This window comes from Furipterus horrens, unplaced genomic scaffold, assembly GCF_987537825.1.
Source record: "Furipterus horrens unplaced genomic scaffold, mFurHor1.1.pri manual_scaffold_1, whole genome shotgun sequence".
NCBI lineage: Eukaryota > Metazoa > Chordata > Mammalia > Chiroptera > Furipteridae > Furipterus > Furipterus horrens.
Genome location: NW_028327171.1, coordinates 4035370 through 4058480, shown reverse-complemented (window position 1 = coordinate 4058480; position 23111 = coordinate 4035370). Strand labels below are relative to the sequence as shown.

The window sequence follows — 23111 nt, the reverse complement described above, 5'->3', positions numbered from 1 at the left end:
GATCGGAGCTCCTCCTGGAGGCCCTGGGTGTGGGGCAGGGCTCTAGGTGCCTGGGGGCCGACTGGGTGGACAGAAAGGCAGACAGCGAGGAGGCGAGGACGCTGCCCTGGAGCAGCTGTGAGCAGGGCCGGGGACAGCAGGAAGCCACCGCGTGCTGCGCCGAGAGCGGGACGGGGAGCCCAGGCAGCAGAGCGGGCTCCGTCGCCATCCAAACCCCACAGTCAGTCCCTGCTTCTCTCCGTCAGCCCAGGAAGGGCTTACATTCATTGGGAAAGACGTTTTTCAATTTCTAGAGATAAGTACCTTTAACTAATTTTATTAGTTAATCAATTTAAACCAAACCCGCGACACCCTGGATCACTTCCCGCTCTCCCTCTCACGACACCTGGCTCTTTCTCAGGGCCTGACGCTGCCCTCTCCTTTGCAAATCCGGCAGGTCTGCAGCCCCCGACACCCCTGCCCCGGCCACGTCCTCCCAACCTGGCTCGCAGCCCCACCCCTGCCTCAGGAAGGCCGGCCTGAGACCCAGGCGGGTTCCTTGCCTGCCCGCTGTCAGAGCACCCTGCGCTTCTCTGTGGCGTGGTCAGCCTTATTTTTTAAGTGCCAGTTAATGCCTGTGACTGCCATAAGGACAGGGACCTCTGTTCTGGCGGGTGATCAGGGCCCGGCACAGCAGCAGGCACGGAGACATTCACCAGACACGCGGATTTGCCGGACACTCACCGTGTCCCCAGGGCCTGGGTTTAGTATCACATTAGATACCACTGAGCATGGGACGGAGATGTCCCCTCCATTCGGACACGGTTTCTGCTCCAGTGAGACTACTGGGAGGTCTTTCAGGGAGGGCTTACAGTTAAGTGCTCAACAAACGTTAGCCATCATCAAAATGAATCTTTCTGTCAGCCCACGAGGTGGGATACTAACAACAGACCCGTTTTACAGATGAGAACACTGAGGCTCAGAGATCAAGTGCCTACAGGTTTTCTTACCCTTTTTTAAAAAAAGACCTGGGCTTTAAGCAAGTCCCTGCGACAGCTTGAAATGCAGATTTCCCTCAGAGGGCAGCCCTGGAGCGGACAGAACGTTCTGGAGGCCTCTGCATCACAGTATCTAAGTTGGGTGTCAAGACTGCCTGGGTCTATTTCACTGTCCCCGTTTAGCAGACATGCTCACTCTCTGTGCCCCGAGGTCCTCGTTTGTAACTGAGAATGTAAAGATGCTAACAAACAGAGGGCGCTTTGGGACGCTGCCTGGCATTGTGCTTCTGACTCAAGGACCACAGGGCGGTGGATGAACTGGCCCGAGGTCCCAGGGAGCTGCAGCCTGGCTCCCTGTGGCCTGAACCGCTCTGGCAGCGGGGGCGCTCAGCCAGGGGAGATGCCCCTGCCCCCCCCCCCCCCCCCACTTGGCCTGCATGCTCTGGGGCAGAGACCGACATGGAGAGAGAGAACCAGGCAGGTTCTGGGTGTGTGTTTCTGGGTTAACAACAGCAAGAACAACAAAAACTCGGTAAGACAAGAGCCAAACAGAAAACCCCCACATTCCACGCTGACACACCCACATGTCCAAGGCGCTTCCGAGAGCGGAATGCGGGGTGAACTGCCTTAGCCGCTGGGCTGGCAAGAGACAGGTGAGGCCTTTAGGAACCCACTTCAAACCCCCAGAGACTTTATCTTTAGCTTAAAAAAAAAAAAGGCAAAGGAGAAATAAAATAGGCTGAAAGCCACTGACAAAGCCTCTGGTCTATGAACAGAAAAATGACTTGTCATAAGCAAACCGGAGACGTCTACTTCCGACTTATTTCCGACGTGAGCTCCCCCGAGCACACCACGTTTCATTATTCACACATGCATGTATTTCTGGTGGGACATACAAGACAAGGAAAATAATAGAATCCCAGAGGAAGTCGCTCACCTTGGTGGTTTTAAAGTAAACGGAAGAGGACCCCTTCGTGGCTCCAAGCAGGTCCACGGGCCTCTTCTGGGTCTCCTTTCTGAGAACGCTCCAGAGAAGGGCCGTGGTGTTAACGAGCCGGGGCAGCTCCTCCAGGATGGCGTTCCTGGCATTTCTCAGGTCGGCGGGATCACTTGCAGCTGTGGCCTGAAAGGGACGTGACACGTGAGACGCGGCCGCGCTGGGGGCAGCTCTCCCCTCGCTGTGAACGGCGGCCGGGGCTGGCGGAGGCGGTCGAGGCTGCAGCCTCTTCTCAGCGAGTCCCGTGTGCACTGGGCTGGGGGCAGGACCCTGACCCTACCTAACCTTGACCCTGAGCCCTGGAACCGGGGCCTTCGCCTGTGAGTCGGAGAGCCCACATGACAGACTGTCCGCCGTTCCCCCGAAGCCTTAGCTGCCTTCCTGAATTCAATGCTGGACAGGGGAGGGCGACTTACACCTCGAACGCCCCCCAACGCAGATTTCAGGAACACCAGGAGAGCAAGGAAACACCTCGTAGGAAAAGTAAACACACGCCTACAATCAGGGAAGCGGCTTTACTGATGGAATAACGGGCTCGGACTGAGGGACAGACCACATGTGCACTCCTTACATTGGCACACAATTTGTACGCGTTTGCATGATGCTGGCATTACATACATGCATAGATTTGCATAATAGTTGCAGTACATACAAACATGTCTTATTTGAAACAGTCATAACCTAATGAAGACAGAACAATATTATAAAATTGCCCCCAACTCAGAAAAAAATATTTACCTTTTTATTTTGGTTGGTTTGTTCCAAAAGACAGAAATGACTAATGGCTGTCAGCCCCTCCAAAAGAGTGAGTGGGTAATCCGGAGAAATATTTTCCCTTTTGGAGGTTACGCTTTGGTAAAGAAACAAGAAAGTGGGTCTGAGAATTCTTAGGAAAGAAGCAGTAATGATTCTCACCCCCACAAACACACACGGGAACCAGAGATGGCACGACCTTAAAGAAACTGGGGTTCTCGTAAGGAAATACTGCTACAACACCAGCAGGCATATTTGTGCTATTTTTTAGTCACGCAGTCACTTTGGAAAAATGTTTTTAGATGTTTTAGAATTTCTGTGAAGGTGAGTCACGTTTTTGTTTCTGATTTGCAAAAACAACAGAGTGACTGACTGTCCTGCAACATCAAGCCAGCCCAGGTGGCTGTGTGGCTGCGTGGGATTAAAACTAGAGGACCTGGACACTCAGTCCCTTGTCACCCCCCCACTCCCAGCAATACTACACTGGCTTCTGGTTCGGTTATAATTCCCTCCGGCCGGCTTCTATGGCCAAGCAGACATTATTCATCACAAAAGCCGTTATTAAAGCAGTAATAACGCATCAAGGGATCGCCATACCTGGTAGAGGGCTTCACAGACTCACTTTCATACTGTCTGACCAGCTCGTCCAAGTTTTTGCAAATCTGGACAACGAATGGTGTCACTGTCCAGCCCAGGGACTTCCCGAAGTACGGCAAGGAGTGCGTGACCAGGCTCACCCAGGCCGGGTGCATGCCGTAGCCGTAGGCCGGCTGCAGACCTCTCACCACGGCGGACACCAGCAGCCCCTGGGAGGTGAGTGGGTGGGGGTGGACGTACTGCACGGCGCCGATGGCCTGCTGGAAGCTGAGCGCCCTCCGCCACTCCCGGGACAGATCCGGCTGGCTTTCAGCCTCCTCTTGGGCCGGGCCCAGGTGGTGCTCTAGGACGATGAGCACCTGCAGGAGCTTCAGCAGCTCGATCTGCAGGGGGTGCTCGCTCCAAATCTGATCCTGCCCCAGGTTGATGAGACTCTCCTCGAAGAGGCCATCTTCCTGAAGGGCCTGGTCTTGCTCCGCGGTGGCCAGGCCGTAGCGCTTCTGGCTCGTGTACATGGACGCCGACAGGGACAGCAGGACAAACTCCTGCACTCGGCACCTCTGCAGCAGGCTGCGGATGGACTCCACGGTCTTCCCTTCGGCAGACTTGGCCACCGAGACCAGCTGCGCCATTATTCTAATCAACACCTCCACGCTTTTGACCTGCACGTCCCGGTTGCCAAGCAGGTCTCGGTGGGAGACCTTTACGTGGCAGGGGTAATAGCTGCGCAGGAAGCTCAGGCACAGGTAGGTGAGGAGCTCCACCAGCAGGGAGTGGGGGCACACGTTGGGGGACTGGGTCTGCAGTTTCCCGTAGAAGCTCTGGCCCACGAGGGCCTCCTGGTGGCGCGCCAGGAGGTTGGAGATGAGGTTGAGGTGCGCGGTGGAGCTGGTGTCCAGGCTGGTCCCGGACACGGCCTCGATGAGCTCCCTGGGGTTGGTTTTGAGCACGGCCTCCAGCACCGAGAAGGCATAGCGGACGCGCCGGGAGTCGTAGGGCTGCAGGTAGAGCAGGATGTGCTTGAACAAGGCCTTGGTCGTCTCCCGCCGCTCCTGCTGCTGCTTCAGCAGCCTGCACGTGGCGAGGGCGTGGAGCTCCGCGTCGGCCTCCTCGTCACTGGAGAACGACTCCGAAGCCTGGGTCTTGTCTGAGTCCACGCGCACCAGGCTTAGCTTGGCATTGGACCTGAGGCTTTCCGCCTGGAAGGCCGCCAGCAAGTCTGAGCGCCCGGGGGGTGCCCGCCCGCTGGAGGGGTTGCTGAGCTCCTGCGGGTCGTGGGAAGGGGAGGACAAAGAGGACGTGTTCTCACTGTCCGTGTGGCCGGAGCTCGTGTCTGCAGACTCGGTGTGCTCGCTGCTGTCGGGAGCGTCATGGGCTGTCCCGTCCAGAAGGTCCGCGTCATCGGGAAGATCTTCCTCACTCAGCCGGCTCCCCAGAGCGCGCGTCTCGGGTTCCTTCTCCACCTCGGCCCAGATGGCCTCACGGTCCACGGGGGTGAACTGGCTCAGAGGCACGCTGTCTTCTGAGCTGCCTTCCTGGGGCTCGGGCGCGCCACACGCCTCCTTGGACGAGGTTTTCTTCCTGTTAAACCAACGGTGCAAGTCTTCTGGAAATTACAAAATGACAAAGGACTTCAGAACAGAGGGTGAGAGATGGTATGTTAGTTCCTGAGTGATCGTGGTCTTAAAGCCAGACAGACAGATCAATAGTAATTAAATTCCCCCATAAAACTACAACACCAGAGTCTAGATTACGTGATGGACAAAAGCAAAGCGAACCGGTCTTTAAAAAATGTTCAAGCAATCAGCCCTGGCCAGTGCAGACTGAAAGGTTGTGGGTTCGACTCCAGGTCAGGGCACATGCCCAGGTTGCAGGTTTGATCCCTGCTCAGGGAATCTATGAGAAGGCAGCAGGAGGGGCTGTGAGACTTTAAAACTCAATAAGCCATGGATTTAAAACTTTCTTCTTAAAACAAAGGAATAACAAAAAATGTAGCCGCCATACATGGCAAACATTTTTTATTTGTTTATCAGGTGTTTTTTTATTTTTTATTTTCTACTATTGACACTATTAAAGATGCCGCCCACTTTCATGCCCCAGGTCCCGCCCCCCCCCGGCCTTCATCGCACTGTGGTGTTTGAGTCGTACATGTATGTTCTTTGGCAAATCCCCTCCCCTTCTTTCATCCAGGCCCCCCACGCCCACCCTTCTGACACCTGTCAGTCTGTTCCATGTATCCCTGCCTCTGCTTCCATTTTGTTAGTTTCTTTTGTTCATTAGATTCCACCTACTGGGGAGATCACATGGTATTGTCTTTCTCTGGATGGTGCTTAGTTTATACATGAGTCTCTGGACTTCACTCTCTTACACTGGAAGAATGGAAAGCCTCCTCCCGGAGAAGGGGGCCAGCTGACCTTCCTCATGGACAACCAGAAGTCACGGTTTTAGGCAAGGAATCTCGTAAAGAGGGCGCCCTCTTGCAAATCCGCGCTTATGTACAGTAGGTGCTAGGCCGCTCGTCTCTTAAGAGAAGACTGAGACAACATTGTTTCCAGCTGGCGAGCTAAACACACGAACTCAAGGCTGTGGGGCCCGGGCTCAGAAAACGGTGGCGTCTCCGCAGGTCTCCGCGGGACGTGACAGTGTGCGGGAGCGGCGGGAGGGGCTGAGCCTCGTGCCGAAGCATGGCCGGGCCATGTCAGTCTTCCGTTTCTTCTCACCGCCTAGATGCCCTCGCTTGTGTTCAGGTGCCCTGGAGATTCTCCGACCCCGAAGGCTTATTTCTTCTGCATTTCTGACTATATGTTAACAGAATTTTTGAGCTGGAAAGAACCTCAGACAGCAGCTAGAAAAGAAATCCTGCAGATTCTGACCCTCTTGGTCATGCATGCTTGAATCTCGCCCCCAGGTCTGAGCAGGGACCTGGGCCGAAGAGCTGGCCTGGCCAACCCGGACATGACTTCACGCCAGGCCCTGGATGCGCGTCTCCCGGGCCGGTGCCGGCGTGGGCTTTGGAGACCTCTGGGCGGGTGTCTGTCGTTCTCGCCTCCTACCTTGCACGCCCTTGCTCTGCTTTCTCTAGCAAAAGAATCAGGAATCAGCTACCTTTTACCAGAACATGGATGACTAAAATTTTTGCATTTCTTCAAGTTTTTTTTGTTTTCATTTTTTAGGGAAAACCCACCACCTAGCATTTCTAAGTGATGGTTCATCTGATCCTTAAAATTTAAAAGTCCCCACAAGTTGACGAAGTGCCTTCGCTGCCTGAATCCAGCAAAACCATAAAGCGCGTCAAAGCGCCGTAACTGTCACGACGGGCAGCAGGGTCCGGGACGCCCTCTCCTCCCCCTGGGGACCCTGCTGACACAGAGCTGGCCCGGCCGCCAGGCGCGGCAAGCTCACCCGCCAAGTGCTCCTGCTTGAGGCAGTGGATGGAGGTCCTCTGGGTCTTGGGCTGCAGCAGGAGCAGGAGCACCGGTTCGAGGATGCGCGCCACATCGCCCAGCGACAGCGCCCGCACCAGCCAGCCCTGGGCCGCTGCGCCGATGGCGCCGTCCGTGCAGGTCAGGCTGTCCAGCACGACAAACAGGGACCTGCGGCGGGAGGGGCACCGTGGAGCCGGCTGCGCGCCCGCTGGGCTGGCAGACCCAGCAGATGAGGCTTCATGCCAGAACCAGCGGGAGCGAGCTTCTAAAATCCTGACCCCCAGGCCTCAGCCCCAGTCGGGTCACGCGGACTGCGGGGCGGGGCCCCAGGCACCCCGATGAGCCGGCCCCTCCAGCCGTGGGTCAGGCCCCACCCCTCGAGTTCTGGAGACAAGGCTGTCGGAAAACAAGCTGGATTATAAGGGATCTGCAGTACATTCGCACCTTCAGTGAACAGCTAACGTCTTTATAAGGACACACGCCCAGTGTGGCCTCCACTCCAATCCAATCTACACCGTCTCCCTTAGCCCACAACCCCGGCCCCGTGGGGCAGGCTCTCGGAGCTGCCCTGGTGACCGAAGGCCCCCGAGTCCCCCCTGTGTGTGTTCACACATCCGGCCCACGTCCACCTAGGGGGTCACGAGGCCGCTGGCAGTGGGTCAAGGATGGGAGGCCACGTGGCCCATGGCCCACCCCTCTCCCTCCACAGCCCAAACGATGACCAGGAATCTGTGCAAAGTGTCCCTGCGTCCTGGGTCAGCGATCACGAGGACGCCCTCACCTGTCGAAGGAGCGGTTGTGCGAGGCCACCCGAATGCCTTGGATCTCCCGCGTCAGGTGCCACAGGACAGAAAACCGGAACAGAGCCTCCAGCCTGGTTCCCTAGAGTAGGAAACAGGCGGGCGTGAGGAGCCTGGTTTCCCGACAGGACACTGTTTTAGTCCCACCAAACGCCATGGGAAAACCCCCGAGGGCTCCGGAGCAGGACGGCAGCGCAGCCAGCGGAGGGCGCCTGTCCCTGCGCGGGGGCTGACCCGCAGGCGGAAGGGCCTGCGCCCTCTCCCCTCGCACACGGGACACAGTGCACCCCGCCCAGGGTCACAGGTGGGCCTCTGGTCGAAGGAAAACACAGGACAGGTGGGCTCTCCTGCACTTCCCTGGGGAGTGACAGCCACGTGGCTTAGAGCACAAGGACACCGCCAGACTGCGAGGGACGGCCAGAGCTGAAAGGGCCGACACAGCGTCCCCAGAAGCTCTGCAGGTTCCTCCGGGGACCTGCCACACCAGAGGAGTCTGGGCGGATTTCCCTGGTGCGCCTCCAGGTGGACACAGACCATGTTGCCAGGCCTCGGAAGGGGACACTGGGCTTCGGGAGGCCTTCGGTCCTGACACCTCTGCCACTTCTGCTCATTTATTGAGATGTCCACCGAGCCCCAGAATGTCCTCAGCTGTACGTACGTACGTCTGCCCTGGGCCCGCAGAGGGACAGGCTGGCCCTGCAGTGGGGACCCTTGCAGGAGGGAGGTCGGGGCTGCAGACTCACCTTGTCAGGGTCCAGCAGGGCGTGGCAGATGAGGTCCTCACAGATGCTGGCCATCGGGGCCAGGCAGTGCAGCCGGTAGAAGAGCTCCACGCAGGTGACGTGATACTCCCGGGTCTCCTCATTCAGTTGGCTCCACAGCACACGAGCCACCCTCTGGGACAAAGGGGACACCATGTGAACACAGGGAGCACCCGCCCATTTCCTCCTTGCCTGTCCAGTCCTGGTCGCAAGGTACTGGCTTCTACTTATTTTTGCTGCATGAGAATCCTTAATATACAAAGAAACATCGACTAAGCAAACCAAAATCAAACTCTGAAACTCAGCAGAAGTCATCCAGGCAGAGGCCATGACGCAGGTCACACGTGGAGCTTTGTGACCAGCAGAGAACCCCCACTTTCGGAGAGGGGTCAACTGGAGCAAGAACCTCCTGGTAACGCACTCTCTGAAGAAGCACAAACCAAGCCTGCCTGCATGCCGGCGCCGGGGTTCCAGAGACGCACCCTTGGAAAGTGGGTTTGAGAGGGTCGCCAGTCGTGAGGTGCACCCATGGGGGGCGGGATTCAGGCTGCCTTTCAGCTTTATCTCTATGAACTGGTTGTCCGCGTTCTCATGACAACGCCGTGACCAATGCCTGCTCACTGTCGGGACACAGACAGTCTCCTCCACCTCCCCAGCCCTGGTGCCGGCTCCTCAAACACAAGGGGTCTGCAGCCGGCTGCACGCCTCCCTGAGTCCCAGGGAGCACCCGCAGGGGCGCCCAACCCAACAGGGCGAGGCTCACAAGCAGGGTTGGTCCCCATTTCCGGGAGGGGGATTTCTGAAGGCGTTCCTCCAGGTCATTGGAGAAGAGGTCCCCTAGACTGTGATATTTTGGGGACAGCTTGGATCAGATAGCCTTTCCTGGCCCGTTGTTTCTACGTGACAGAATTGTCTTCTGTGCACAGAGCAAACAAACCACTGATCGGTTCCAGCCCCTGACCGTTAGTTAGTTCTGTTTCTCCTAAGGAAACGTGGTTTCCAGTTCTCAAGTTACACCTGAACTGCTGATCCTGAAAACTGGCTCCAAGGCTGGAAACTGCCAAGCAGCCCCCTCTGCATGTCAGCAACACCACCACCTTCTTCAGCACAGTGACAATGGCCTCGGGGACAGCTTTCAGTAAACAGTCTGGGAAGAACATCCCAGGCCACCCCCACCATCTTCCCGGTGGGCACTACCTGATAGAAGTCTGTTTTCTCGGCAATGACCTTCAGGATTCCTGGCGCAATGGGGGGCACCGTCACCATCTGCAGCTTGCCGAAAAACGGGTTGTACCCCGAGCTTTTATAGCGCTTCATCTTGTCCTCGATGACCAGGGCCAGGGACTGGGAGTGGTTGATCACCTCCAGCAGCGTGGCGACGGCCGTGTGCTGGAGCTCACAGTCGGCCCCGCAGCAGCCGACGGTCATCAGGGCCTTCAGCCACGACGGGAAGCTGGCGCTGCCGGCTCCTGCAAGGAAGCGACCAGAGAGGATGGGACGGACGGACCCGCCGGGGAGGGACGCTCGGGCGTGCAGGTTCTGAGACTCCCCGAGCCCCGGAGCCACCCAGCCCTTCCGGTGGTGACATGGTGTGCAGTCAGCGCTTGGGGACACAGGGCAAGTGAGACTGGGTCTGGTTTGTCAAATAAGCTTGTCAAAGTATTTGAGGTCTACCAATGTCAAGGTCAGGGCTTTGAAATGATTCCAAGCGTTCGTTTTCTATGAAAAACTTAGAGATGGTAAAATTCCCACTAAAATCTTAGCCCTGGCTGGTGTGGCTCACTGGACTGAGCGCTGGCCTGTGAACCACAGACTCACCAGTTCGATTCCCAGTCAGGGCACAAGCCTGCACTGCAGGCCAGGTCCCCAGTTAGGGGGCGTGAGAGGCAACCACACCTTGATGTTTCTCTCCCTTTCTCTCTCCCTTATCCTCTCTTGAAAAATTAATAAAATTAAAAAAAAAATTATATAAGGTAAAATTCACACTCTGGGGCATAGAGTTCAAATTGCTTTTGGGGGAGACCTCTCTTGGTGGCAGGGCACATGGCACTAGCTTCAAAGGGCAAACACAGGTGGCGGGTACCCATCGCTGGCAGCTAGAGCAGCAGACAAAGCGCGCGGAGATGTAAGCTGACAGCACCGGACATCCCCACCGACCAAATCTCGGTTTCCCACCTTCCCTCCATCCCTTTTCCTCCCTCCTCTTCTTGGATAAAGTGCTCCCTGCCTGCTATGGACTGAATCAGTCTACCCAGGACTCATGGTGAAGGCCTGGCCCTGGTGCGGTGGTTTGGAGGTGGACCCTTCGGGAGATAATTAGGGTTAGATGAGGCCCTGCAGGCAGGGTCTGCGGGTGGGGCTAGTGCCCCTTTACAAAGGGACATCAGAGAGACCCCCCCCCACCGCCCCCAGGATGTGAGCATCCAGGGAGAAGGCTGCTATCCCGGAAGTGCACCCTGCTGACGCCCTGACCTGGAACTTCCAGCCCCCAGGGCCGTGGGAAAGTCTAGTTCCGTTGTTTCAGCCACTGGGTCTACGGCAGTTTGTCAGGGCAGCCTGAGCTGCTACACTGTCTGCAAGGGGCCGAACCGTGTCCCCCAAACGTTCTTATGTTCGGGTCCTCACTCCAAGAAATAGGGGTGATGCCGATGTGATTAGTGACAGTGAGGGCACAGTCCAGTGGGCCCCTGGTCCAATATGACAAGTGTCCTCGTCAAAGGCGACGTGAACACAGGGACGCATGCAGGGGGCACGCCGTGCAAAGGCTGGCGCTGTGATGTCCCAGCCAGGGAACTGCCAGACCCTGGGAGCCAGACCTGCAGGCCCCGCCGCTGCCGCCCTGACCTCAGACCTCCGGCCTCCAGAGCGTGAGGAAGACGTTTCTGCTGCCCGAGCCGCTCAGGCAGCCCCAGCGACCAACGCATGGATCTGGAAACAGGGTACTTGCCAGTCATTACCGAGCCCCCTTTATGCTGCTGACCTTCCAAGGGGCCAACACCTAATGTTTAAAAATCAAGGCCCGGCCTCCCCAATAGGCCACCTGCACGCACGTCAGTTAGAAACTGCGCAGGGTCCCTCCCTGGCCCACGATTCTAGCTGCTCTGGAAACATCACCGGCCTAAGCACCGAGCCCCCCGTGGGTGCTCGCGGGCCGCCTGCTCACCGGGGAGCTGGAAGAGTGTGTCACAGAGCCGCTCGGTCTCCTCCACGGACAGGTAGACAGGGAAGGTGGCGCAGTCCAGCAGCAGGTGGCAGGCTGCGGCGAAGGCCTCCCTGCAGTCCTCCCTGGGGGCCCCCAGGTCAGTGACCGCCTGGCCCACGGCCCAGTCTCCCTCCTCTGTTCGGCCGGCGCTGCTGGGCACAGGCGAGGGCGGCGGCACACTTTTGGTCTTGAATGGAGACCCCCGCACTGTGAACCAGTCTGAGAGCATCTGCTTAAACTGGGGCATGTTGATGGGCCTGGCCTCCCACGAGTTCTTCCTGCCACCGGGCTCTGGGCCACGCGGCCCGCCCTCGTCCCACTGGCCTGCGGGCTCCCCGGCCCCGGCTGCCTCTGCGGACGCCGTCAGCGGGGCTCCAAAGATGTTCTTGTGGGCAAAGTTGGCAATCAGTTCTTGGACGCAAAAGAACGTCCTCTGTATACTCCCGCCCATCCTCCACACGTCGTCTTTCTCGGGAGAGACTCGGGGGACCCGCAAGTGCTCGCAGAGCTCCGGCGACGACGCGCTGAGCCCGATTCCGCTGTCTTCAGATTTCAGCGCCGGAAACAGGACGTCTTCATCCCCGGGGACCACTGCCTTTGTGTCTAAGGCCATTTCACTGTTTTCACGTTTTATTGGGCTCTGCAAAAAACGGAAGTTTGTAATGTGCACGTTGGAAGACCAGAGGATTCAAATATCAGGCAAATGTGGCAAATGGTAAACGTGCACTTCCTGGTTCTTAAAACCGTGATTCTCTGCACCAAGAGGACCCCTGTGCACAGCGAGTAACAGAACAGAGACGGCGCACAGGCGGGAGAGAGGCGGCGGCCCCGCAGGAGGCAGACGGCCCGCCACGCTCTTCGGGTAGGCTGGCCTTGACCTGCTTATTTAGACGCGTCAGCGTTAACAAAGTTAGTTAAAAACAAGTTTCTGACAGATTTCAAAATATAACTGAGGCAATGGGGCTGAGGGTAAAACAAAGGCGTGAAGAAATAAAGTAAGAAGAGGGAGCTGGAACAGTTTGGAAGCGCGCACACACACACACACACACGTATAAAAGACACATGCACAGCTATGTGTATGGGAAGTCCTCCCCCAGTGCCATCGATAAGTGGGTTCTGTGACATTAAGCAAAACGACGAATAAGGACGCAACCTCGCCACAGGCTCGCCGAGAGGAACAAGAGAGAAGTCCCCGCGGCACCTCCTCACCGTTACAACGGCACGTCACTCAGAGGCCTGCTGTATGCGTTTCTGTGGCTTCTCCAAAGGGATGACACAGCGATCCTGCAATGAACCAACCCCTTTCCTTATGCTGTTACTTAGACAATACACTCAAGTTCCTCAGCTTTCAACCCATGGGGCTTTCTAGGGAAGAATAAGAGTATCATGCAACTTTTGAGACATATTCTTTTTCATCTGCAGACTACATATATCTTAAATAGTTCTTAGGGTCACTGTCCCCAATAGCGAGAACAGCTATTGGAGAAAGAAAAGGAGCGATTTTGTCTGTGAGGCGGCTGCCAGGCTGCGCGCGGAGGCTCCATCCCCTCAGGCGGCCCCCTGCCCCCCGAGCAGTGCCCGGGACATGGCGCTCAGAAGCCTGGCTCCTCGGTCTGCTCACACGCCTGCGGCCACTGCGCCCGGCGGCTTTCAAGGGCAGAATCTTCCACTCCCTAGACGCAGCAGAAAATAAAGATAATCCCGAGACCGTGCACCTCCAACTGCGTGTGGAACTGTAAGGGTCCGTCTTTTCAGAGGACAACCTGGCAGCCTCTCTCCTCGTTTACAAAAACATAGATTTGACTGCGATCGTTTCCAGGAACCGACCCTCCCGAGACCCCCGTGACTCTGAACGAGCTGCGCAGGGTGCGCAGAGATCACCGAGGTAGCACCACAGAGGGGGGGCTCACCCTGGCGGGTGCAGCTCACAGCACTGCATGCCGGCTGCAAAGCGAAGGGTCGCTGGCCCAATCCCCCGTCAGGGCACATGCCTGGGGGTGCGGCCAGGTCCCCAGCTGGGGGCGTGCGAGGATGGAAAGCTGTCCCCAAGCAAAGCAAGTCAGTGCATGCTATGGGTTGAACTGTGTCCCAATGCCCAGTGCCTGTGAGCCCCAGTGCCTGTGAACGTGACCTCACTTGGAAAGAGGCTCCTTGCAGATGATCAAAGTAAGATAAGGTCTCAGGGTGGCCCTAATCCAGTGACTGGTACCCGTACAGAAAGGGGAGACGTGAACACACAGACACGCACGCGCACACACACAGGGAAGACGCCACGTGAAGCTGAAGGCCGACACCGGGGTGACGTGCTGAGCAGCCAAGGGGCGCCCAGGGCGGCCAGCAAACCAGCAGAGCTGGGGCCTCGGAGCAGGGCCTCCCCTCACGGCCTCAGAGGACAGAGCGCCGTCGCTCAAGCCGCTCCGTCTGCGGCCCTCTGTTCCTGCGGCCCAAGGAAGCTACTATCTCACTTCTATTTTTAAAAACAGGAGGATGCTCGTGCCAACAAGCAGAGGAAGGCCTGGGCAGCGGCCGCATCTAACCACGGGGCGGGGGAGGAGCAGGGACGGGGCAAAGCGAAGGCGTGTTAACGTCCCCGCGGAAGGCTTTTATAAAGTGAGGACACGAGGAGAGTACTGGAGATACGACCGACGTGTGGGCCAGTCCTCGCGCCTGTCCTAACCGGCCCGAATCACTTTCTGCTCTGGGCTCAGAGAACCATCTGGGCTGCTCCCGGCACGTACCGAGTTTCCGCTGGCGGACTCCGCGTCCAGGTAGGAAGGCGGCATCTGGACCTTGCTGAGCACTTTGAAGCACGTCCTCAGCGCATGCGTGAGCTCGGGTAAGCTCAAGGCCGCCGCGTCCTCGGCCAGAGGCTGCACCAGGCAGGCAAGCAGCTGTGGGAGGTACTGGGTCTGCACCTCTGAGTACAGCTCCTGGGAATGAGAGACACGGGTCTAGTGACCGCGGTGTCAGGTCACCCTCACAGGGAGAAAGTGCAGCTCACGACGGCTTCTCAGGACGCTCAGTTTCTTTAGCGCACAAAGAAGTTTCACGGTAACTCCCAAATCAGAAAACAAAATATTTCTTTTTGAGTCAGACAGATCAATCTCCTTTCAAGCAGCTTTACCCTTAAAAATAGAAAATCCCTGCCACATTTAGTTCCATGTTAAGAAAATTAGTTTCCTTTGAGAAAAGTGGCCAACTACAGAGTTTTAAGTAGGATACACATTTACTCCCACTCCGAAATACTGCTGTACAGGAGCGCGCGCAGGGCACCCTCCGGTTTACGTGATTTCAGCTCAAAGTCACAACCTCTTTTCAATAAGACACGAAACATATAGGAGATTATGTCTGGCTCCATCCTCCACGTTGAAAGGAACATTGAAACAGTGCTGTTTGTTTATGTCAGACTGCTTCTCCGTGAGCCCACAACACTAACACAAACCTGACAGGAAGCGTCAAGCCCCCCCGCACCCCCTTCCGCAGCCGAGGACCTTACCAAGGGGATGACATCCAGCAGGAACACGAGGAGGGTGCAGAGCTCCGAGACCGTGGGCGGAGGGCTGACGCACTTCCCGGCGGCGGGACCCTGCTTCGCGGGTCTGCGGAAGTCCCGGGAGAAAAAAACAGATCAAGTCTTTCTCCCGTAATTTTAAGTGTTTCTTTCATTTTCAATAAAAGTACTTGTTCTTTCCCAAACACAACGAGAGACAGCTTTTCTAGTTCAAACCATGAAGCTCTGGTGCCTGCAGCCTTTTAACACAGAGAAGCATCACTAAGTGTCTTGGTTCTGCTTGTCTCCCAGCCGGGTTTGCTCTGATGTGAACTTCGCCAGTTCGGTTGGGGGGCTGGGGCGGGCAGTCCACGCCCACAAGGGATCCCCACCCAGCAGACCGGGGGTGCTGTCAGCGGCAGTGACGTCAGGCCCCCAACGCAGGGCAAAGGCCTGCTCCCCGGGGGGAGCCTGGCTGGAGGGCCTGGCGGGGGCTCGGTGCAGGGCGCACACTTGCCATGTGTGGCACACGCTATTCCCAGAGGATGCCGCCACCCGAATTTCTGAGCTGGTGGAGTTCACCAGATGCAAAGGGACACAAAGCTGATCAGAGTAGCTAAAGCATTCACGCTTTGATCTGAGGAATGAGATCCTGATGATGTCACGCACACCCTCTCCAGCCACGAGCCGCACCACTAAGCTTCTTTCCGGCATCAGGCCTCCGAGAGGACTGCACGGAAGGCGCCTTTCATCCGCGACTAGAAAAAGCACTCGGGACTTCCTGAAGTTCGAGGTCAATAAATAAAGAAGGTCCCGGGTTATTTGGCAAAGATGATGCGAACCTCCTTACTGGCAGTGTGTTCGATTCTGTTAGAAGTTTAACTGAATCCTCTCCTGCTCTGTGCTCAGCAGGGAGCGCTTACCGCCAGCCAGTCACCTGCCACCTGACCACACGCAGCAGCCGTGAAACCAGGAACCCGCTCGCCCTTCCTCAACCCTCACCGCCCCGGCCTGGGTCCCTACCTGAAGCAATCCTCAAAGCACCTGCTCACATAGTCCCAGAGGAAGTCCGAACTCAGAGACGTGATCAGCAAGTTCACCGTTTTCACAATCTCAGAGGCATTTCTGTTTTCTTTAATGGCGCTGCAAAAGGACAGGGGCATTTGTAACTACATCTGTGAAAAGCCCTGTTTGACAGGAACAGCGCGTCTGAAACACGAAGTCATTTTATCATCTACAAGTTATTTCTAGGGAGACGGGCAAACTCGGTTAAAGACAAAAATATTACTGTTCTCATAAAGGAAAGGTTATGTGCAATCCTCTTAGAGATACACTTAAAGCTATCGTAGAAAGAATGTGATATAGAAAACCAGCTTTAGTCCAATTGAAGGCATTTAGATAATTTTTTGGTGGAATAACATGGTTCAATCATTCAGGAGAGAAATCTGGCTGACATTTAAATGTGTATCCTTTCCAAATACACAAGAAAATAAGAAAATCAAGATTTTGTGTTTTTCAAATAAAATGTGTATCTTCTATGACTCAGGGACTTTACTTAAGGGGTTTATCCCACAAAGCTTTGCACACAAAGATGTCAGCATAAGAAAAACACTGCAAATACTGACGAAGTGGAAACCACCTAAAGAGCGGTCAGTGAGAGAACAGCCACTCAGTCAGAATTTCTTAAATTAAACCCTTACCGAGGATTCTAAGGCAACCATCACATTCCACAGGAAAAGAGAGCAGAGATACTCACAACTTGCATTTAAAAAAAAAGGGGGCAACTAAACAGTGTAATTCCATCTTTAAAATAAAAGACAGGCATTTCTCCACACACACACACACACACGCACACACGCACACACATACACACACAAACATATATAAAGTCTGGAAGGAAATGAAAATGTATGTTTTCCTCTGAAGGGGTTATGGGTAATATCTTTTTTCTTGATACCTTCAAATATTCGGATATTCTACATGAATAATACTATATAAATAATACTGTTTTCATATCCATGAGAACAACAAACTACTTGGGAAGCAAAAAGTAAACACTAAGAATTCTTTGTACACTTAAAATTAATAAAACCAGAAAAATTTCCCAATTGATTTGTATTTCCTATATACCCAATGCTAATTCAGGCAGACGGAAACTATATCAAGAGTAAAGTATTGTAGGAGAAGGGGTGGGCTGGGTGGCAGGGAGCAATGGGGAAAAAATGGGGCAACCGTAATTGAAAAACCAAAAAATAAAATTATTAAAAAAAAAAAAAAAAAAAAGAGTAAAGTAGTAAGAGGTCGTACCATCTTAAAAAGAACAAAAACAGCCCTGGCTGGTGCGGCTCAGTGGACTGAGCGCCGGCCTGCGAACCAAAGGGTCAGCGGTTCGATTCCCAGTCAGGGCACAGGCCTGGCTGCGGGCCAGGTCCCCAGCTGGGGGCGCACATAAGAGGCAACTACACAGTGAAGGTTCTCTCCCTCTCTTTCTCCCCCTCTTCCCCTGTCTCTGAAAATAAATAAAATCTTTAAAAAAAAGAACGAAAACAGAACACAGGGCTGATAGGTAACCAGACACTTGAAGTCCACACGCCCCCTGCCCTCAGGGTGCCCTTCCATTCACCTCCTGGCTCCACTTCCCGAACTTACGCACCCCATCCTTGTCCCTGAAACTCAGTACTTGGGTATATGAGACACAGATGCCATCGTTGAACAACTTTTTTAAAAAGAAGATTTTATTTACTTCTTTTTAGACAGCGGAAGGGAGAGAAACTTTGATCAGTTCCCCCTCGCACGCCCCCAACTGGGGACCTGGCCAGTAACCCAGGCCTGTGCCCTGACCAAGAATCGAACTGGTGTCCTTTCGGTTCACAGGCCAGCGCTCAATCCACTGAGCACACCAGGCAGAGCTGTTGAACAACTTTTTATACCTGATCAATAAATGTGGTTTTCACTTCCCAGGCTGGGGAAGAGACTAGATCAAACTCCTTTGAAGCTCCTCCCAGTATTCAATAGGGACAGTCAATTCACGTTGACAGACCTGTCGTCCAGATAACCTGAGCTGCACCTCCAGGTCCCTAGCACTTCGCAGTCCCAGGAAACAACAGGGACAAGACCGCGGCCTTAGGGAGGGAGGAAGAGCGTCCGGCGGCGGCTGAACACTCACCTTGTCAGCGCATTTCCACTCTGCGTGTAGCTAAGCTGAACGTCTGAGCCCAGAGCGTCTCTGCAGTAAGAATAAAAGGCCCGGATGACTTCCAGGAACAGACTCCCAACCACCGGGGGCCCTGCAGTTAAAAAGAAAACGGCCAGAGGAAGGTGAACAGCCCGTTTTTAAATCAGTAAGTGACACCCACACACGGAGCGCACAGAGTGACTACATGCAGACAGCTCGGTCTAAGGCACAGAAACCCGAGGCTGTGGCGATGACCCCTCTAGCCGGGGATCAACGCCCCTGAAAACGGCTGGCATCTTCGCCAAGCTTCTACGCGCCGGCCATCACCCTAAGCATCGTGTACCTGCCGGCTTACTGACTCCGCGCAGTGGCCCCGGGACCGGACGCCACATGGCCGTCCTGACTGCAGACGCAGGGACTGGGCAGAGGCGACACAGCCAGACTCCGCTGGAGCAGCCAGGGTCGGTGCACAATGTTCTGCTCTGGTTTTTTTTCCTCATCCTGAGCTCTCTTTTATTTATTTTTAAATTTTTATTGACTTTATTGGGGTGACACTGGTTAAGTATGTGCAATGTTTTAAATGTGCATAAACAGCTTGGCCAGAGACATGACTCAATGTAAACTCAGAATTCTTTTAATCGTGAGCCGGGCCCCACAACAGACACCAGCAATCCTGATGCTTATGAAGGTCGCACGAGGACGGGACCCGCTGGGAGAACGTGGTGGCTGAGCAGGCAGCTGCGAGGTGGCTGGGCGTCTCTGCCCAGCGGGCAGCAAGGACGGGCTCTCCCGTGTCCCCAGAGGGAGGAAAACAGGGTCAAGTCAGAGAAAAGAAAGCTCCGTCAAACCTCTGTGCAGAAAGCAGCCCGCAGATCAAGGTAATCTTTTATCAAGGGCAGAAGAATGCCGCGTCCTTTTCCCAAGTGAGGGCAACTCTGCCGCCCCCGCTGGGGAGGGGAGTGAGGCGGTGACCGAGCCTCGGAGCAGGAGGACGGACGCAACTGAGTGCCTGCCCTGGGCCGCCCGTTCTGCGCCGTCCACTGCTCTGCTTCTCGGTGTGTCTGCTCTCAGACAACTACGTGACCAGACAAAACAAAGCAAATGACTGTCCCGACTGGGCACAAGCCTGCCATTCGTCCCTTCCGGAAAATACAATTGGGGGCCCAGCCGGGCAGCAACACCTTCGACGGCTCCAGGCGCGTGGCCCTGACATAAACCAACCAGACGCAAAGTGCCACCGCGCACGCTGTCCTTGGAGTGCTTCGCCAGGTTACACAGCACGCCCCCCGTGCAGGCTGAGAAGCCATTCCATTTCTCAGACGACACCATGACGTTCCCGAGCTGCAGCCGCTCCGCGGTAGGCGGAAACCCCCCGGGCCCGCTGCCGGCGGACTGAGGCGGTGGGGCGGGGTGTGCACACGCACCCGTGGGCAGCACCTCAGGGTGCAGCCTGCAGAGACTATAAAGGCTTCGCGCTCTGACTTCGGCCAGCAGCAGCCAGAGCCGCCCCCGCCGGGCGATGCAAGTTCACCCGTGGACCCCGAGGAACGGCACGGGCTGGCGCGTCTGAGCGGCCTCAGGCCCACGGCAGCGTCCTGGCCAAGGAGCTCGGGCTCCGGGGCTCAACACCGGAGTTTAAATCCCAGCTCCTGGGTGGCCCCAGACACATGACTTACCCTTGGTCGACCTTAGCCTCTCCCTCGGTGAGATGGGTCCAGTGAGCAGGCCCACCCGGTGTGGAGGCCTGGAGGTAAGTGTGGAGACCTCACTAAATGGGGGTGCCAATCACTCCGCAGGGAGGAGCTGCTCAGCCGTGACCACACACTGGGACCTGCGTCCTCCTTCCCGCTAATGTGACCGGAAGCGTTCCTTCCTCTGCACCCCCGGAGCCCGGACGGTCCCTGCCGCACCGCAGAGGCCCCACACCTCTCTCACCGAGCCAGCAAAGGGCTCCCCCCGGGGCCGGAGGGACAGGGAACAGCAGCCCGGCGGCGGGCACCCCCGAGGCGCAGACGGCGCCGTCGAGGCCGAAACCCAGGGAGGTGGGGGTTTCCTCCCCCAGTGCGGCGTCCGGTGCGTAGACATGAAGGTCGTAAGAGAACGGAAACTGCAGCGTTTCTCTTGAAAGCAAGACAGACGGAGGCCACGTCTCTCGGCCGCTGCTCACAGGCCCGCGGGGTGGAAGAGGGGACCCTTTAGGAGCCAGAGTCTAGTTCACCCCCCTCCTCTGACAAAGGAGAAGACTGAGGCCCAAGTGGCAGACACACCTTCCCCTGGGTCAAAAGGGAAAAAGAGGGAGGAGGGCCCCCCATTTTCCAGGAAATAAAATGGAAGCCCATCTGAAGTCTGACATTTGATGAGGGAGTATTCTTACAAAGTCACTGCCTCGTGTGCTCTGTGGGCCCCTCTGCGGCCACGCATGATGGCAAGAGCTCAGAGGGGTTTTCCTAACAAACATGCTCAAAGCTTGTGTGTCAAACTGTTAGGCGGTGACCAGATGTGATCACAGAACCACGTAACGTGACGCAAGTACCCCGGGATTCTGAGGTCCCAGACTCCCTTAGACTGAAACAACGCGCTGACTGGGCCTCGCCGGGTGAAACCCCCCGAAATGGCCGGCGCACGGGGCACGTGGGGGTGCCCGGCCACACACAGTACCTATCTCCGGCTTGTCCAGCAGGCTGACGAGGATGCGGAAAGGCCTCAGGTACGCGCAGTGGCGCTCCTCTGCGTCCGTGTCGGCGAACTCCTGGTGCAGCAGCTCGGCCAGGCCCTGTTCCGTTTAAAGCCGCACGTTAGGGTGTCGCCGACGGTGAAGGACGCCGGTACTGGCTGTTCTCTGGGACGGAAGGAAAGCCAGGCGCACAGCACGAAGCTCGCGCACGGGATTTTCCTAACCGTGTCCCGAGGAACCTGCCCGGTGTCTACTCGGAGGCCCTGCAGAGAAACACCCTGAAGGACATGACCAGGAATTGGGGTTGAATTCCCAGAAATGCTTCTTTACCTCAATTAAAAGATCCTTGGAATATTTTTCAAAAAAATACGAGGACTGGTCTTCGTAAGAGTCTGAGATCTCGGATTCCGGCACGACGGTGTTTCCTTTGATGTCTGAACCTGCAAAGGACCACGCGCGTGAGCTGTGATCAGAAAGAGCCTCAGACCGTGCAAGGCCTCGCGCGGTGCTATTTATTCCTGAAGATGCAGCTCCCCCAACAGAACACACAGCCAGCGCCGGCAGGCCCAGGCCCGAGCCCCTGTGACAGCCATCGGCGCTCAGCGGCAGACTGACGGAGCCCCACACCCACAGGCGCCGATGGGGCTGTCCCAGGAATGCGGGCCGACTGCCTCCGACAGGTGTGATTTCCAGGAGCTACCGGGATGAGCGTCATTTGGAAAGCCAGTGTGTATTTGCACAGCACTATGGGAAAATGCCCACTGAGTGTCCTTGGTTGGGCCTTGGGCACGTCTGGGAGGTCCTCGGGCAATGAACAGCACCCCCGGTTCAAGCAGAGAACCTGAGGCTCTGCAGCTGTGGCTACGGGGTCGGAGGTGACACTGGGCTCGGTCCCGGGTCCTCTCTCTACACAACAAGACAGGCCCCACTAGGAGCAAGCTGTGCATTCAGCAAAATCACCCTCTGGATAAAAATACTTAAAGAGCCCGTTAGTATTCATCTTGAAATCCTTCCTAAGCTGCCATGCCGTGGCTCTGGAACTTTTATCACCAGGGGAAGGAGGGAAGAAAGGGTCAAGCGGACTTCCTGGCTTAGGGGTGTTAAGAGCTGTGTGTTGGGGGTTAGAAAAGCCTGGGAGCAGAGGGTGCTGAGGGCAATGAGATACCCTGTATGACACTATGGTGATGGATACATGTCATCACACATTTGTCCGCACCCAGAGCGTGTGCAACGGAGTGAACACTAATGGGAACCATGGACGCGGGGGGTGATACATGTCAGTGCAGGTTCGTCAGCTGTAACCCATGTCCCACTCTGGGGGGCTGTCTGTCCAGGAAGAGGGGTTATTAAGGGAAATCTCTGTACCTTCCTCTTAATTTTGCTGTGAGCCTAAAACTCCTCTAAAAAAATAGTCTTAAATAAAAGGAAGACTCCTTCCACCATTGCTTTGTATACCATCTTTTCCTCGGTACACGCATGTGGGGTTTCATGAAATGTGTGCAAGTGCTGCCCTCTCAGGCTGTGACTTCCTGACCTCTGTCCCCGTGAGGCCTGCCAACCGACAGTCGAGGGCTCCTTTCCCCCAAGTTTGCAGGCTGTGGAACACAAGACACGCGCTCACAGAAACACGTGCCCCGGCTGCTCAGCCCCCGTTACCCACATGTGCCCCAAGCACCACTATGCCTCGCACATGCCTGTCCACGCGGAACCCTCTTTGACACGCAGTCCCTGTCTGTGGGTTCCCCTCACCTGCCCTCCCTGAGAAACTTCTCCATAGCAACGGGCTACCCCTTGAACAAGGTTCAGCTACAGGTTTTTGTGGCATTTCAAGCTTCTTAAAATGGAACCGAGCGTGTCAAAAATCTCACTGATTATTTCCCTGTTTTTAAAGTAGTAGCTGTGAACCAGCCGCAGCCACGGTGTGGGCAGAACGCTGCCGGCCCGTGCCCCACACGGGGGGCGATTTCCCACACGCCAGGACTCGGAAGTGTGCCGCCAAGACCACAGCTGGGCCAACGAGCAGCGCCGAGAGGCCTCTTTCACGCTCAGGAACGTGCGCTCCACGGTACCTAGCAGCCATGCGTACAGCCTCCTGTTCAGAGACATGTCTCTTCTCAGCAGCGTCTGGGCGGCGGCCGAGAGAATCCGCACGAGGTCCGGTCTGCGCAGGGGAATGGCTTGCTCCCCGGGATCCTACCAGGACAGAGGAGGCGGCCAAGTCAGTCCCCGATTTTCTGACGGGCAGCCCTTCCGACCAGTC

General features: G+C 56.1%; 1 protein-coding gene across 1 annotated transcript in view; it reads right to left on the bottom strand.

Annotated features, from left to right (window-relative positions):
- Positions 1-23111, bottom strand: part of DOP1B (DOP1 leucine zipper like protein B) — a 75197-nt gene that overhangs the window by 29803 nt on the left and 22283 nt on the right. The window contains exons 6-20 of the mRNA XM_090271679.1: positions 22921-23044; positions 21182-21291; positions 20836-20950; positions 18169-18289; positions 16026-16145; positions 15009-15111; positions 14251-14442; positions 11474-12152; positions 9508-9779; positions 8293-8445; positions 7531-7631; positions 6727-6917; positions 3325-4930; positions 2713-2824; positions 1915-2100 (exon numbers count right to left, since the gene is read on the bottom strand). Of these exons, the coding sequence (XP_090127805.1) occupies positions 1915-2100; positions 2713-2824; positions 3325-4930; positions 6727-6917; positions 7531-7631; positions 8293-8445; positions 9508-9779; positions 11474-12152; positions 14251-14442; positions 15009-15111; positions 16026-16145; positions 18169-18289; positions 20836-20950; positions 21182-21291; positions 22921-23044 (4185 nt within the window). The remainder of the gene's footprint in view (positions 1-1914; positions 2101-2712; positions 2825-3324; positions 4931-6726; positions 6918-7530; positions 7632-8292; positions 8446-9507; positions 9780-11473; positions 12153-14250; positions 14443-15008; positions 15112-16025; positions 16146-18168; positions 18290-20835; positions 20951-21181; positions 21292-22920; positions 23045-23111) is intronic.